The sequence below is a fragment of the Chelmon rostratus genome, chromosome 14, assembly GCF_017976325.1.
Source record: "Chelmon rostratus isolate fCheRos1 chromosome 14, fCheRos1.pri, whole genome shotgun sequence".
NCBI lineage: Eukaryota > Metazoa > Chordata > Actinopteri > Chaetodontiformes > Chaetodontidae > Chelmon > Chelmon rostratus.
The window spans coordinates 12,120,786-12,138,746 of record NC_055671.1 but is presented as its reverse complement, the minus strand read 5'-3'; the positions used below and the strand labels follow the sequence as shown (position 1 = coordinate 12,138,746).

General features: G+C 40.5%; 1 protein-coding gene across 1 annotated transcript; it reads right to left on the bottom strand.

Annotated features, from left to right (window-relative positions):
• Positions 1-821: 821 nt before the first annotated feature.
• On the bottom strand, positions 822-11,791 carry slc47a1 (solute carrier family 47 member 1). Its single transcript, XM_041952751.1, has 17 exons — positions 11,579-11,791; positions 11,093-11,194; positions 8,390-8,458; positions 8,128-8,276; positions 7,634-7,676; positions 6,762-6,806; positions 6,537-6,634; positions 5,866-5,963; positions 5,615-5,728; positions 5,240-5,307; positions 4,312-4,420; positions 3,680-3,755; positions 3,530-3,599; positions 3,241-3,373; positions 2,213-2,307; positions 1,322-1,426; positions 822-1,196 (listed from the first exon to the last, which is right to left on the bottom strand). Exons 1-17 carry the CDS (start codon positions 11,789-11,791, stop codon positions 822-824), a joined length of 1,962 nt encoding a protein of 653 aa, XP_041808685.1.
• Positions 11,792-17,961: the final 6,170 nt, after the last annotated feature.

The following is a 17,961-nucleotide window of genomic DNA, read 5'->3' as shown; positions in this document are numbered from 1 at the left end:
CGACATCAACAGCACGGCCTACGATCAAAATCGCTGGTTTAATTTTTTCAGTTAGGAGTCCTTCCCTTGAACTGCATATTTCCAAGAAGAACTTAAAAAACAGAGTTCAGACTACAGATCACTGTTATATATCTTAACTTTGGGGGACCACCATGCATGAGCTGTAATTAGTTCCATTGTCATGCACTTTAAAAGTTGTTTTTATTCATTAGGGTGCTATCATATTATAATATTGGCCATAGATATACAGTAAAAAATAACTCCTGAAGAATACCAGAGCAGAGTGACAGTGATACATGAAGCCGGTGCAGTAATGTATAGCCTGCATACATGTAAATTTTACATCAGATATTTACAGTCAATCTTAAAGTTAAAACACGAGAAAATTTAAGGTCAGCAAGGAAGAAAACATACGTCACAGTGCAATATGGAAATCATGACCAGAATAGGTGCAAAAATCAAAAGCTATCTGTGGAAGAACATCTGTTCTTCGATACCCATGTGGTCTCCATGTGAGGGATTTATAGTGTGTCTTGTAGTCTAATCTTTGGAACAAGACCTTCGGTCATCCTGCCACTCTCATTTGAAGTTGCCTCCAGCTTTTTGTGGATTTGCTCAGCAGTGCAGCACTGAGACGCCTTTTTCTCTACAAATGACAGAGCTTGTAGCCCATTTCAGGATGTGGTTTTACAAAGTGACAACCCAAGTCTATGAGTAGACTATGAAACTTCAGACAGGAATTCTTTGCTCTCTACAAAGGAGCTCTAGATTCTCAGCTGTGCTCAGTCATGAGATGTCTACATTCAGAGGTCAGACATAGCTCAGAGGTTTGTGGTCAGGTCCAGAAGAGCCAGTGGTGTAGGAGTGGAACCATTTGTCAAGTTCAGGGTTAAGTTGGCCCAACTCTGGGCAGTGGGTTCTGGTATCGGGAACCCAATGTGAAAAGCGACACCGATTGCCAAAGTGAGAACTGAAAGCAAGGCGCTGAGGCCCCGACGCAAAGTGAGCTGAGTGACAGAAAGCAGGGCTTGAGGTTTGGTGTTTGAAGTGTTTTTGCTCTGCTCAGCATCCCCCTCCATCCCTCCTGCATTTGTGTTGTTGCCCTGGGCCTCATGGTGCACTTTCAGCTCCTGGTCCTGGGTGTTGACCGGACGGTAGCCATCTGCTTTAGGGGCCTCTTCACCGCCCGCCTGCGCCTTCAGAGTGCAAAGATGCTGCTGTTAATCAATATGTGAGTAACTCAAATAATGAGCACGAACAAAGACGTGAGCGCACCCTGCTTAACTACACACCACACACTGTATGCTATATATATGCTTACTGTATTAGTGCAGTCAGAGGTGTCAAACGCCATCGCTTCAGTCAGCACTGTACTAGCACGACGCTTTGGTATCGCCGCCATTTTCTTTCCAGCCCTCAGTTGAGCCTGAAAACACATTAGAGTGAGGTGCATGAGATGTAACAGGTATGTTATTATTCACGTGGAAAACATACACCTAGCCTCCGCTTTTCTTTGGAAGAGTTCAACTAATATTTTTGTTAATGAGCTGAGAGAGATAACAAAAACAACGATGCCAAAACTCAGCGTGAGGACCCGCAGTTTTCCCTTTCTCCTATTGTGTCTTTGTGTTTCCCTCTGTCTCCTGTCTGTCTCTCCTCTGTCTGTCATGTACGTCATTGTGTAACTGCAGGATGTGGCTGACAGGTTTGGTCCGGCATCCCCCTCTCCTGGGCACACCTGCTCACAATCAAACAATCAAGACTCACCTGCAACCACGGTATATAAGCACCGGTGCTTCCAGCCAGTATATGTCAATCATCACCATGTCCATGTGTTAACGACTGAGACCTCTGAGTATTTTTAATTGTTTTTCCTGTCTGCTTCCCTGCCTTCCTGATTCTTGACCGTCGCCTGCTTCAGTTCATGCCCTTTCTGTCTGCACCTTGTGAGTTCACTGGATTTATAAATACTCTTCTGTCCCATTCATTCTCAGTCATCGCTCCAGTTTTTCTGTGACTCATCTGAATTCGTCTGTTGCACATTCTTTGAAGCATTTATTAAAACCATTGACTTTTTGTCCAAATCGTGCCTCCCTTGTCTTAGTTTTAGCATTTGGGTCCGTCTGTGTTGAGACTGCCTCTTGATGGAGCTCCATTACAAAACGTTCAAATACTGTGTATGGCTTAAAGAACAAGAACAAGCTTACCCTACCTTAAGTGTGACTTTCTTCCAGTTGAGTTTGAAGATTAGAATAAGAAAGAAGACTGTCTGAAGGGAAGTGCATGTTAAGAGACCCAGCCAGAAGCCTAACAAGAGGGACACAAAAACACGCGTTAACTGCTTAACTACGAAATATGTACTATGCATTCACTTCATACAGTACATGTCACTTCATACTATATAACTATATAAGATGTAGATGTACATCAGCACACTAGTGTGTTCACATTGGCAATGAAAACATGCTGATGTTTAGCAGGTAATATTCATGTCCATCATATTAACTTAGTGTGTTAACATGCTGACATGTTGACCATCGACATTGCCTAGAGAGAGATATTACCCACTCAGGTACACTGAACTGCAAACAATTTGCACATCTATATGTTAAATCAGAGCCACCCTGATATCATTATTACAATCTGAACTACTTTGAAAGGCCTTTATTCAACACCCAATGGATTAAATCCACCATGAAAACAGTCAGGTCAAACTCAAACAAGGTCAGTGTGTGTGTGTGTGGCAGCATGCATGCACATTTATCACTTCACGCACACTTTGAGTGGACGGCAAAGATCCACTCTGGCAGGGGGTAAATGGCAGGCTGCAGGGAAGGAAATTAAGGAATGTCGGGTGCAGCTGGGCCGAGTGGGTTTGTGGGTTTAACAAATTAACCTGGATTTAAATATAGACACACTACCTTATTTCTGACATCTGCTGCCATTCTTCAAAGGTGCTGTTGTATACATATTGGGCTTTAGAAGATGCACACGATGGTGATTGTAGACTAAAATGTTTTTCATAAGAGTTCATTAAAATCACATTGATTTAAAAAGGATCCAACAATACAAGAATTGTCTGTATTTCAAACAACAGGGTTTTTTTTGTTTGTTTGTTTTTTTTATATTTTCAGACCGGTACCAAGGTTGTAACACTGATGTAAGCTAACGGGAATAACATACAGTTTTTTCTTAATGTTTGTAGAAAGATACAGAGGTAGATTGGGCTGAGAGCATTACCTAATATTCTGAGCTTGGCAGCAAACATCAGAGATATTCCCACTGGCAGAGCGATGCAGTAGTAAGACACCAGGTTGGATAAGGCAGCAACTTTCTGCATCCCAGATCCTACAAGAATCCCTGTGCAGACACACTAAAGCACACGCACACAGGTTGAAACAAAAACAAAAGGGAAAAAAAAAGACACTGATTCTACAAAACAAGAAAACAGCTCAGCATACTAGTCAACACAAGATTTATGCACATGTAAAGCAAAGCAGAACATTTGTTCTGTTTTGTAATAACATACCAGAAGTGCATCGAAGAATTGAATAAATGTGTAGACTGTGAGGTTCTTTGAGACGATCGCCACAATATTGCTGCAGACAGAGAAATATCATCAAAAATAGAGTTGCCTTTACGTGGTACAGGAGTGAATGTGTGGTGGTCCGAAACTCACTCATCAGAGGTAAATATGTAGCCAGCGTAGGACTTGCAGCTAGCGATGGTAATACCCTGCACCACAGAAAGCAGTCCTATGGCAAAGATATTATGTAAGGGATAATACCTGACAAGTTACATGTTCCATGATGAACCTATAGGGGCACTCGGCCAAGGTAATAGTCAACTCTTCTATGATATACAAGTTCCTTTCTACAACTTTGTTTGAGAAAAAAAGCTTTGACACAATTGTAGTGATGTTAGAATTGTTCCGGTTCTCCATTGAAACCACTGTCCCAGAGTACTGCAGAACGACTGCTCTCTGTATGAAAGTTGCTAATCGCTAGTACCTGTGATTGTGGATCGTGATTTGGAATGTGGCGTCATCATACTTCTACAACTGGTACACTAATACCATCTACTGGATTTTAAGATGTATGGTATTGTCTCGCAATGGGCATTTGACCTCGTGATTCGGATCCACTTCAAAATTTCTTTGTTTCTAACATTGCCCACACTCCACCCTTCCACCAACTTTCATGAAAATCAGACCAGTTTTTCCACAATCCTGCTGACAAACTAGCACATCTTCCAACCTAAACAACTGAATAGGTGTTTACAAGTGCATACAGTTTTGTCTTCATTCAGTACCTGAAAGAGCCAAGGCCACTTTGCAAGTGACTATGGCCCTGGTGGTGTTCCCAGCCCCCAGAGCATTCCCAACACGCACACATGTCGCTGCATGGATGCCTAGAGGAAACTGCAAGTACTCCACATTACTCTTTGGTGTTCGTTACAATCGGTTACACAGCTGACTTAAAGGTCCAGGATGGAGGCTCTATTGACAGCGATGTAATATAATATTCATAGTTATGCATTCATTAATGTATAATGACCTGAAAATAAGAATAGTTTTGATTTCATAACCTTAGAATGAGCTCTTTATATCTACAGAGAGAGTGGGTCCATTTTTCATGGCCACTGTAGGGGAAGGTAAGGCTGTTGCAATCTGCAACCCCACTGCTAGATGCCACTAAATCCTACACACTGGACCTTTAGAGGAAGAGTTTGGGAAATATGCTTGTTCAATTTCTTTCTAAGAGTGTGATGAAAAGATCTATATCACTATCATGTATGTGTGAGAAATAGAGCACTGGCACCAGGAGGCAGCTAGCTTAGCTTAGCAGAAGGACGCAGGGGAAACAGCCTGGGACCCTCCAAAGTTCAAAAGTAAACCTAGCAGCACCTCTAATGTTGATTAGTTACATCATTTGTTAGGTAATGCTCTCAGCTTTTTGGCATGTTTATGTAACAGTTTATCTGTCCACCAAGCTCTTGTGTGCAGAGTTTCTCCAGCCATAGACACGGTGATGAAAGGTGATGCTGTGCACAGTAATGCTATGCTTAATTAACTGTACCCTGGATCTAGGTCCTGAATTAACATGCTGACATGAGAGTGATATCAATCTCCTCAGCTAAAATGAATAAGCACATTCACTTTAGATGACTAAAATGCTGAATTATTGTTAAATAATATCATTACATAAATGTTAATTTGAACACATTGGTTGATCCATACCATGTACGTTATGGCTCCTATTTCCACCATCACATGCTGGGCAGCAAGATCCAACTCGCCAAGTACACCTGATATGATAGAGGTCAGATTCAGACATATACAAAGACTTTCACACCATGCCTGAAAACTACACCAAGGAACTTTGCACAAATGACCAATCACAGTCAGCAAACTGCACACAGCATGCTGCTGATCCACTGATCTCACAGGTCGAATGTGTGAGAGAAGGAACAAAAATTTGTCCATTGACTTGCACTGGTAATACTCAACAAATGCTCGGAGGAAATAAGTATGTTTTGTATTTCGATTATAAATTAAATGTATGTTTAAATAGCAACTCTGTGTGTGTATGTGTGTGTGGCAAACAACACTGACCAGCAAGAAAACCTCCAATCTCCCAGAGCCACCACTCAAAGCAGGTCATGAGAGTACTGGGAATAGCCAGCTTCATGAAGGCGCCCCACTCCTGCAGACAGTCAGTGGACCAGCCTGCAGGAAGTTTCACACGTGAGGGTTAGGTTAGGGTTATACTCAGTGTGGCCTGTAGGGGACGACAGCTCTCAAACATGCTGATTTGGTCATTTGGTATTTGACATTCACTTTTTTGTTTTTTGTGGACAGCTCACCTCCCCATGTCCTCTGATGGAGCTTCTTCCATCTGATGTATCCATACAACAGCAGGCAGATGGCAATCTGAGAGAAGCTGTTTGCAATTGCTGATCCACTGCAGACACATGACAGAACATCTTTTTATATTGCAGGGATGTCTAGCGACATTCTATAGTGCCTCCATCCGTCTCCTACAAAGATGGGGCAGGACTACACACTGAGGGGTCACTGTGGTTTGAGTACGCTTGATGTCCAAGGGTTTGATAATAAGGAGCAAGCAGGAGTCCATGCTTGATATGGGAGGGGAAGGACAGACCTGACCCGACTACAGAGGCCTGATTGGTTAAGTCGACTGCCTGTTGAACCAAGTGTTTATCCAGCTGGACCAGGATCAACTGCTCTTTCTTCTTTCTTTGCCCTACACTCCCTCTCTCTCTAAATAAAGTACAAAAATAATAAACATCCGTGTACTGCTGACTCTGTTTTAACAAAAAACATGTTATTCTTCTTAGATACATTAAAATGCATAATACGTTTTCTGATCTCCTGACATCTTCTTTCCAAACTCCTGGGAGTGTATCAGTTTCTCTGCTTTAAATACCAGAGAATTAACTAGTAGTGGACATGACACTGCATCAAGCAACACAAAGTCCAAAGTAGAGAGGAAAGGAGAGACAGACACACTTACATGACACCCAGCTGGAGGCTGATGATTAAGACATAGTTCACTATCAGGTTGAGAACGTTCGCTGCTGCAGCCGTGTACAGCTGAGGCAGAATGATCGCCTGACAGACAAAAGCAAAAAACACAATCTCTTTTTTGTTTACCACCAGAGTGCCTCTATGTCCTAAGTATGTTTTTGGGGAACCAAACACTAAAATTCAGTGCAGTAGTTTCCTCTTACACACTTACCTGGTTTTGTAGATATGCAACTTGCAGCTGGTGCAGGAACATGGCCTGTAGCAGGGAGAGGCAAAGTGAATTTTTTTTAACTTAAAAAACTCAAACTGGATTATCTCAGCGAAAATTAAGGTGGTAGTTGGAGTAAGCACAACATTATGGACAGAGATGAACTGCTCCTGGTCTTCCTGTCGAATCATCCTAGTTTGATTGGTAATTATCCAGACTGTAGGCATTCATTGTTTTCTAGATGTGTCCACTTGTCTAGAAACACCTGCTACTCTTTTTATGTCCAGTACCTAAACATGCTTTCCTTATTTACTTTTATGCACTAGAAAGGCTAACATTTAATTTCATGGCATGGATAGCACTGCTGGAAAAAATAATTAAAGCAAACACGTCAACAAAGAATTTGATTTTGTTGTTTTAAATGCATTTCCCGTTGGCTACCTCACATCCTTCAAGCATCATCATAAAGTTTTTGAATTTGGGTCATTATGAGAGCTTAAGCAAAACTTAATCATCTTAATTCACAGTGATCAGGTTAGCCTGTGGAGTGCAAATAAACACACTGCATAGCTTGATGACGAGGCCACAGAGTACTATCTTTGCATTTAGCTGTCCATCACTGGAACACACATCCAATCATTTGATAAGCTAAAAGACTCAATCAGCTCATCATCAGAGTTGATTGAGTCAGTTGTTTTTCACAGCAAACTTGTCTCCTTGCCTCATTGCTTCCTATCCTTGGGCAGAGCCTGTAGTATTTCCTAGTGTGTTCATTCTGTAAATTTTGCACAGTGCAACATATATGGACATTTTAGTTCCCTGGGAGACTGCACTGTATTTTTTCAGACAGGGGAGCATTTAAGATCAGCACTCACTGGAACAGCTGGCAGAAAGGCCATCACGTAGAGGTGAGCAATTCTGAAGGAGAGGCAAAGAGAGTAATAATCACTTAATAGAGCAAACACAGACAATAATTCACTTCCTGCTCAGATATGCCCCTATATATATATGTATATGCAGTATCAAAATTCTGTCTGTTCACATTAAATTTCTGCTTTGTTACTTTAGTTCCTCAAAATAAAATGGCAGAAATCTAACAATATTCTATTTATACCTGGAATCATATATCCAGACAGTGAGTGTGTATCTCTATACACACTCACTGAGAATAACACAATAGATTATACAGATATCAGTAATGCTGCTGATAACCATGTCAATAAAGATAAGGAATTAGGTCAGGTTGAACAACCTAATAATAGTTTCAATGGAGCATCAGCATTTTGTACACACAGATACACAAATGCAGAACACACGCACACAGAAAGGGAACGTATTAATGTATCCACTTCATAAACTGTGAATTTACCTCGCCACCTCGTCCTCTTGGTGCAAGAGCTGCAGTAAGTTGTAAGAGTTGATGAGAAGACCCCAACAGGGCAGACAAAACAGCAGCAAGATCAATGAACTCCTTTGGACAATTACACCCACACGTTTCATGTTCTTACCGCCGAACGTCTGCAAAACATAAATAAGACCAAAGGGAACTGAATCTGATGACACAGTTTCTTAATTAAAACCTCTCTGTATACAATAATAACAATGAGGCACAGATAATGTGGGTTGTTCACCTGAGAAATGAGCGTATCACAAGCCAGAGTAAGGCCGTAGCCTGTTGCAGTGGTGGTCACATTAATGGTCTGAGAGGTGGAGAATCCAATAGAAGAAAAGAACAGAAAACAGAAAAGAACAAAAACTCCATGTTATACTTAAGTTTTAAAATGTTCCCGTTCAAATGTCTTTTAGTCATTGTCCCTTTTTGTTTATGAACGGTAAGTAGGAGCTACATTAATGTGATCTCTGGACATGCAGTTTTCCTACACCTCAGCTGTTAATATGAATGTGGTTCCATAGTTCCTGGAAACTATTTGGTATAAAAGGACTTTAAACAACTGATTCCAAGAGCAGCCAAGCAGACACTGTGTGGTCACACATATCAAAGCTGTAGGCCAGGTGCAGCAAGGGTGGAAAAGCCTATGGTCGCATGATAGGCAGTCTTCATGGAGCAGAGATGAGCCTGATGTGTCTCAAGCAGAGTCTACAGATACCATATCCTGACTCAAAGTGCATGATGTGTGGCTATCTAGTGCCAGAGGAGGTATTCAGATCCTTTACATAAGTAAGCCTACTACTTACTCAAGTACTAATATCACACTGTAAAAATACTCAGGTACAAGTAAAAGCCTTGCAATGAAAATGTCACTTAGGATTATGTATTTTAAATTAGTCATGTATTGATGTAGGCATAGAATGTTACTGTAGAAATTGGTTGAGGTGGACCTAATTTTTAACTATTTTGTATAGGACTGCAAGTAATTATTTTTATTATGAATAAATCTTGGTTCATTTGGTTGGTAATATCTTCTGAAAATCCTGAGAAATGCTGTCACAATTACCCAGAACCCAACGTGACACCATGTTTTGTCCAAATAAAACTCCAAACCTCAAAATGATTACTGAGAAATTTAGATAATTAAATTAATCCAAAGGAAAACCAGCCACAGTGTAAAGCTGAGACCAAGGCATCTTTGGTTCAGGGAAATGACAAAACAACAACAACAACTTATTCACTCCAGTTTCACTGTGTCCTACTTCAGGACACCTCACACTCATCCTGGATCTCAACCCAAACAATGCATGGAGGGTGTCCAGATCTTTATTCAGGTCTGCTCAGTCAGAACTAGAGGGTAAAGCCATTTCTTCGGAAGCGTACAGTAAAGCTCTGCCAAGTCCTCGATATTAATGTAATGTGAAAGGGTTGGTACACCCAGTCCCAGAATCAACACCCCAGTCTGCACCTTGTTGCAAAATTTAATCAATTTCAGCTCATTGTTTGGGTTTGCAGGCCCTTCTAGTTCAGTGCCAACTGTTCTCACAAGACCTCACATGTCCACGTTGCTTCGTTTGCAGGATGTGTAAGTCGCTTGCTGTCTGTTGACAAGTTAGTCAAGATGAGATAGTATGGGTTATGCATTGACAGCAAGTTTTACCACCTCCTCTCCACTACTGGGTGATGAAGCAACGCAACAGGTGGCTGCCATGAGATACTGGGAGAAATACAAATAGGTGAGAAATGAAAGGAAAAACACATTGTAGATGCTTTCAAACAGATGCATTGCTTGAGACGCTTAACATCCTATCATGCTCGGTGACATGTACATACGGGAATGCTGAGCATGCCCAGTTCATCTCAGTTTTGGATCAAGAAGCCGAGAAGAAGCAGCTTTACCCAATGATGAGACATTTCAATCCTCATGGGGATTGTCTCTTCCACGATGACAGTATCTGTCACTCAATGGCGTATTGAGTATGAACAAGACCTCTGAATTGCCACCCGCACCTGTTCAGCAATTCAAATCTCATAGGTCTAGTGTTGTGGTCACTGATGACTGTTTTTGCCTGTTAGAGAAACTGTTGACCAAATTCAGTAGTTAGGAGCATGGGGCATCGTGTTCCTATCCAATCAGCCATGACAGCTGCAGCCAAATCCACAAAACATCAAGTCACAGGATAAAAACCGGGACCTCCTCTCCAGTCTTCTTCAGACTGTTGTTCTCACTAGCCTGGTAACATGTCTCAGCCACATAGCTCTGTCTGTGCTTTGTTCTTGCTCTAGTTCTTAGCCTAGCCTGTTTCCGAGTTACTAAGTGTGTTCTCCTTGTGTCTCAGGATCATCTCCTTGTGTATCAACCTACTAAGTCTGTCCAGCTCCAGTCCACCACCTGAAAACCTGCAGATGCACATCACCTGCCAGCCTCCCTCCTGGACCTGCACGTATCGTCTCCCAGTGATCAGTACACCCTTTTGTGACAATAAATCCCTTTATTTAAATTATCAGTATCTGTGTCCTGCCATTTCCTCGGCCCTTACCACAGCGCAAGAGCTCTTTTTATGTTTGTGACCTGGTGGGTGCTGGTGTGCTATAATATCAGAGTATGGTGAGTTCCTTTTTAAAGCTGCACAAAATGGGCATCAGGCTCAACATCACTCACCAGTCACTGACGACTTGCACTGTGTAATACAGATACCAACACATTAAGCTGGACCACCATCTCAACTAATTATAGTGGATGTCCACACGCACACATGTATTATACAGTTGCTATTGATTGATATTGAAATTGTAAGTAGCGGTGAAAATTACAGTCATAGTAATAACAGTAGCAGCAGCAGTAGAAGTAGTTCAGTATGCTAGACAGAGTAATGCTCATAGGTGTAGTGCTTTAGTTGCAGCAGGTAAAATCAACTAATATGTGAAGGAGTAAAGACAGTACCGCTGAGGCCAGCGCGTATCCAGCCAGTTCTGCATTGCCTATGTGACCACAGAATATGGTGGTAACGAACGGCAGGAGGAAGTTCAGAAGCCGAGACAGCAGCTGTAGAGACAAAGAGAAAGAGTTGACTAATTTTCAAGCTGCCCATCAATGATCCTTTGAAACTGATGCAGCAAATTATCGCTATGAGCTGGGTTCAGACAGCTTATCTGTACTCAGCAAAGTAGTTACAAGGTGGAGAGCAGTGTTGTGAAATCACCAAGCACACGCGGGTTTGCACCAGCATGTAGAATAGGCACCCTTTTATTTCAGCTTGTGCACGCTGTATATGTTTTTCAGAACTGCTAACTGAGTGCACATTCAACAGTAACCATGAAACAAAAGAGTACAGTAACCAAATGTATTGTAGTTGTGGCACTTTATGAATAGCATACCAATCCCCCCCTCACCCGTCTCTCCCCAACACTTCAACTTTCCCCTACTCACCAACGGGCCTGTTAGCTTTAAGACTTGGTAGAGCTCCTCTCTGTAGGCCAGTGGTAGGCAACGTCTTATGCACGCACATCGAAACAGTTTGGAGCTGACCGCGACCGCCTCCTCATCTCCCTCGACACCTGCCGTCTTGGCAACAGACACCCCAGCAACGGGCCCTGCACCCGCCGACGGCCGTGCAGGTTCCGGGGAACCCAGCCTCTCCATTCAAACACAGAAAAAGAAGATAGAAGGGAGAGAGGAGGGAGAAAAGCTAAGGGAAAAGAGAGGGAGGGAGTGGGGAAAGAGAGAGCAAGGGTAAGAGGGGCAGCCTCGGTTCAGGAATACCAACACATGCACTTCTTCAAAGTTATTGATTAAATAATGTGGTTCGGAGGAGGAGCAGATGAGAGTATGAATAAAAGAGAGAGGAAAAGAAATCAGGGGGAGTGGAAAAGAACAAAAGACTTCTTGAGGACACAAGGGTCAACACAGGGCTGGTGAATGTTTCTTGATGGGGAGGTAGGGAATACGCAGTGTTTGCACTGTATATATTGAGTGAGTGGGTGCTTTGTGATTCTGTTTCATTACCATATTTTGGTGTGTGTGTGTATGTGTGGTCTTGCAGGGCTCAGTAGTAATCTGATGAGGAATGCCTGTTTGCAAAGTGAACACAAAGAGCTCTGATGGCATAAACTCTTAATTACTTCCAGGGCAGCCATGCTGTTTGTGTTTATGCACGTGCACATGCATTAGCCGCTGATCTTATCTGCCTCTGAGTGAACTTCGACCGCTGACTTTATCCTGTGGGTTGTCCTCCTGTTATCGTCACGTAACAAAACACAGTCACGTGCACACAAACCCGCAAGCTTCTGATTCTTTCCTGGCAGAGCTCTGGAACTTTTATTTAATCACCAGCACCTTCAGGTATCTTCAGCTGATTTAATCACTGATATTGTCTTATTCACTTTATCTTCTCATTAAAAGACACAGTGTCAGGAAGTGCACAGATGATATCACTTGTAGTAACAGCATGTTCAACAACAAATTCACCTGGATGTAATTTCTGTGGCCATAACCGGATCTCAAGCTTTACTGTACGAGAGTTCACAAGCACCGCTATCAGTTTATACATTCCAGCAGAAGAGGCTGCAGGTGTAAAGAAAGAAGAGATCCCTGTATGTGTCTGTCTTGTATATCGGGTACTAGCTAGTCAATTGTGCAATTCATATTACGAGAACATTTGTTTACATTGCAGTTGCTGCAGACCTTTGCTCTTTGATCTGAGTGTATGCTTTAGGATTTTTGTACTTATTATAAAAAGTCTGAAGAATTATGTATTAAAATTCACTTAATTCAATGCCAACACATGAGCAGAGAAGTTGGAATTGTTTATTGTACAGACTGCATGTTACAGACTGCTTGACTAAACAAAATGAGATCTTCACAGTGTATTCAAATCCATTTTATCAACTGCAAATGCAATAGTGGAGAAGTAAAAGTCATGAATGATACTAGTGGATCTATTTGATCAGAAATCACATCTCCACCTTTAACAAACACATAATAGTCCAATATTATGGTTAGTAATGCTATTAAGATGGGGGGAAACTGTCATCAATCAGAAAAGACATCATACAACTTGAAATGAAAATGAGTTACAGCTGTTTAAGTGCACAAACAACACATACACCAGATAACGCATAGCTTCTAATCTAAGAAAGAATGTAGAAATATATTTCACAGGCCTCCTTCGTGTTTGAAACTCATTTGTAGGTTTGAAACTCATTTGTAGGCTTCATCTTTCAGCTGGTCAATGCCTCACTCTGGTGGGTGGTGTGACAGTAACAGCATCAGACTGGACCATTGCCCACACCACACCAAGACTTTGACTTATCATCACTTTTTTTGCTGTTGAAACGGTGTGATTTATTTGGATTAGTTGTTGTCCTCGAATGCATCACCACACTACACTAATACCGTCTCACAAATGCAGTGAGCAGCAACTACAGATGAAGGCTGTCTGAAACTATTTAACCTATAAAAAGTTTAGGTATAATAAAACCTTAATTTTATGCCTTTTAGGCAACCAACAACTGTCACAGACTTAACATAAAACCTAAAATTTCATTTAGCACTCTATGTATGAAAAATCTGAACTGCACAGGAAAAAACATACCATCCAACAAAACTGTGTTGTTTCTTCATCAGCTTTCTCATCCATTTGAACCAACAAACTTAGTTCAATTAATCAATCTAATTCCTTCAATTGTGTGATATAAAGATATCGTTGTCTTAACCACATGAAATCATGTGAATTCCGCGAGAGGCTACAGAGACTCGTAAATTGGGCTCGTTAGCTTTGTGCAGTTGTTTAGCTGGTGATGTTTTTTTTTCCATTCTCATTTAAGTTTTAGTTAAGGCCCCTTTTAGGCTTATGTGATGTAACACGTCAGTTACTAAGATGCTTGATCAGCTAAATTCATTTTTCAGTCCTAGGAAACAGGAAGAAATTGGGTAGGCTAGATTAGCTTCAGCTAAGGATAGCTCACATGCTAGCTTTAACTATAACCGATATCTTTATAATAAAACTGTATCAAATGACAATATGAAAACGACATGACACTGTATTGCCCATAAGCCTAATTCCTGGTTGCTAGTGCTGGCTATAGTAAATACAAGTCTGGCCTGCAAACCACATGTATGAGATTTACTTTTTCAAGATCTTTGGTGCGTACTTTAACTTCACCGTTGACTAGCTTACTACAGCTAGCTCAACTAGCTAACTTACTGTGTGCTGCAGTGCTGTTTCTATGGTGAAAAAAATCAAGACGCTAACTTATCAGCACAATGATGCAGGTTATTGTTATTAATATTTGCATTCTTCACAAACAATCACTGAACAGGATATTTTTGCTAAATTGTTTTGGGAACTAGTTAATAAAAGTGAATTCAAACATATTTTCCACCCTATGTAATATACAACATAAATTTTATTGATAAACAAATTTTAATAATTAACTTGTTTACCAAATTTCTCCAGCTAGGGACTGATGAAGTTGATCCTATCTTGTTACACAATAATAAGATAAGTAATAAGTCATGGAAAACTGAGCTCTGTAATACTGAAACTGGCCAAATGAGTCTCCTCTGTGTTTTGGGTGAGGAGAAATTGTATCAGCACACACAGACAACTTCTGTTATGATATCAAATTCTAAACACATCGTGGTTTCTGTGTGCAGCTGGAGATGTAAATAGCGCCTGGCCTGTGTCAGTGAGTAAGACGATGTCATGTAGTTGTGTCAAACGCTGGCAGAAAAACTGTTCCTATGCAACGATGGCTGTTCCATGCTGCAAAGGGTGCTGTTGCCAGGGACTAAATGCAGCAGGATACAGTACGCCGCAACAATTGAGAACAGTGACAGATGCATTGACTCAGAAAATGACTAGAAAGCAAAAACTGTGCTCACTTCAGCAAATTTAATCAAAATAGTTGCTATGCCAACTACTATGCATACCAACGTTAGTTGCAACACTGGACATTTATCTTCAAAGTAGGTTATGCGTATAGAATGGCGATGCTGTTCTCTAGTTCTGGCCAAGTGCAAGATTATTTTGTGTTCAACTGCTGTTAATTCTGTGTTTTATCTGCTGATGGGTAATGTCAATCTGTAGTTAATAACCAAGAGATCGGTGTCAGACCCAATATTAAAGTGAAGTAAGAGTTTTACAACCAGGGATTTTCTTTCTTTAATGATCAAAATACGCAATTTTTCATAAAAAACGAGACAATGATTTGCACAAATAATATGCACAATAGTAAATTAGTAGGAACAGTGTAATATTTCATCCCCCAGGTTTAACTCATCTTAGTTTACTATGCTATATACCTTCAATTAAAGGGTGGTGCAGAAAGCAAATCTTTTGCTTTGGCAGCGATTTACAACTTCTGCCCTGTGTATATTTCCAGTAGCAAGTTGACGAGGTTCTGCACCCAGGTTATGATCCTAGATGGTCCTAGATATAATTTTTGGATCACAGCCTTTTATAATATTTCATGTCTGTAAAACTCCCTTTGCCCCTTGGTGAAAACAAGTGCAGGACTGAGCCTTTGCCACAAAAAGAGGAGGATGTGAAAGAAATTCCCCTTACCTTATTTGTTAATAGATATTAAAGAGGTCCACACTTGCTTTCAGGGTAATCCCAGAACAAATCCATTCCGATAGAACGTGCATAATGCAGTCTCAGCATCTTTCTGCTACAAAGCTTGTATTTTTATATTATTGTTCTTATGATACTATGTAAAACACACTTGGCAAAGGCTGGGACAATGAGTTAATGATGGACTGGTGCTGGAACGCCATCCAGTGCCAATTGCAAACTAGATAGTTAGAGTTAAAAGAGAGTGAATATTTGACTGACATATACCAGGTGGCCATAAACACGACTCCAAATGAATGGTCACGTAACTGCAAGATGTGTGAATAAGTAACTGTTTACTAGGTGATGACATGTCAATGCTGTTTGCAAGAAGATCTTTTTGTAAAGGCCTACAATGCAATAAAAAAATGTAAAAATCTGAAATGTAAGTGAATGTATGTAAGTAAAAGTATAAAGTAGCATGAAATGCAAGAATTTTGAGGAGTACTTCAAAATTGTACTGTTCTTGAGTAAATGTGTTCAGGTAAGTTCCACCACTGGTAACAGTAAACAGTGTGTCAGAATAGAGATGGACATGGCTCACTGTTGTTATAGTAAAAGTACACTGGATATTTCTACTGGATATCAGCTTATGACAAAGATGCATACTATTTCATTTTGAATTTTATTTCTGCTTACTGTCAATGGTATGACATTAACAGGAAGAAAGGGAAGTGCGCTCAAGGAAATAGTCCTCCAAACCTCACTGCCACATCCATGACTTTTTTCCAGGAACATCAAAATGCCTTGAACACATTTCTCTTCTCACATAAGGACATTAGGAGATATTATATACAAAGAAAATAGGCGACAATTTATTTATTTATTTATATATATTTTTTTATTACTTTTGTGATTGTTGGCTTCCACAGCGACTTGCTTCACCAACAAATGTATAGGCCTATGTTGTCAAATACATTAGCAAATAGCATTATATATGCGTTATAGACTTAAAAGACCTTTAACTATTAAAAGGAAAAATGAAAAGAACCTATAAAATCGGTATTTTATTCCTCGCATCCACACCCAAGACGTTTTAGTGCCATTGTAATGACTATTGCCAATAAAAAGTTTCCTTGTGTTTGCACATTACGAGTATGCAACAATAAAAAAGAAAAAATGAGAGGTGGGAGGACTGAAAGGGTGTTGATAGGAACAGGCAAGTAGAATGATGGGAAACCGATTTAGAAACAGTGAGGGGAGTTACAAAAGTGTCCTCATCAGCATGTGAAGCATATAAGAACTCCTGAACTACAGTCCTCCACATTCTCATATTCGCACAGCGAACATCGCACAGAAAACACAGACAAAGAAATAACCAGGTAAGTACCGACACGTTTAACGACTGTATGAGCAATCATACATTTGATTAAATGTATTTTTTAGTGGATTTCATGAGTATAGTTTTTTATGGATGTTAGCTGGTTTATATTCCGGATATTCTATGTACATTTACTGAATGAGTAGAACTGTACCACATAATATTTAAAAGTATGTAAATTATTAGAAGTCTCTTCTGAGATTACATGTTTTACAAAAAATGTCTTTCACACAACATTTTCTTGATTTTGAACTTTTTTGATTGTATCCATTATCATCAACAAAATTTGCAAGCATTCTGCAACCTCATGCACTGATTTAGCTGCTTGTTCATCGTGGCTAACACACACACACAGAGCGCGTATTCTTCATACAGCAAAGGAATTATAGCCTGTAGGTTGTTTGTGTCTTTGATCTCTAAGCCTGTTAAATTTGATTGTTTCAGGCCAATGAGGGCACAGGAGACACTTTGATGGCCTAAAAGAGAGGAGAGAAATTGGACATTTTTACTGAGGGGAAAAACACGTCATTTCATTAACGTGTTAAGTGTTATTGTTTGTGTCACAGATGATTGGTCGCCGAATACGGTTGAGGAAAACAACTAAGAATATTAGGCAAGGCCAGCTTGTTTGTATAGCACCTTTTCAACAAGGCAATTCAAAGGTCTTTATACGAAACACAAGGCAATATAAAAATGCGTATAAATGGGATTTAATTAAAGTAAACAAATTTCAGAGTGTGTTGCTGCAACTTTTCGGTTGAAAAGTGCTGAAGTTTTGGTGACATTAGATTCAATGAGAATTTAAGATAAACAATGTATGAACGCTCTATCCGGTGATCTTTCTGTTACCTTCAGGTTGAGCCCGAGAAGAGTAAA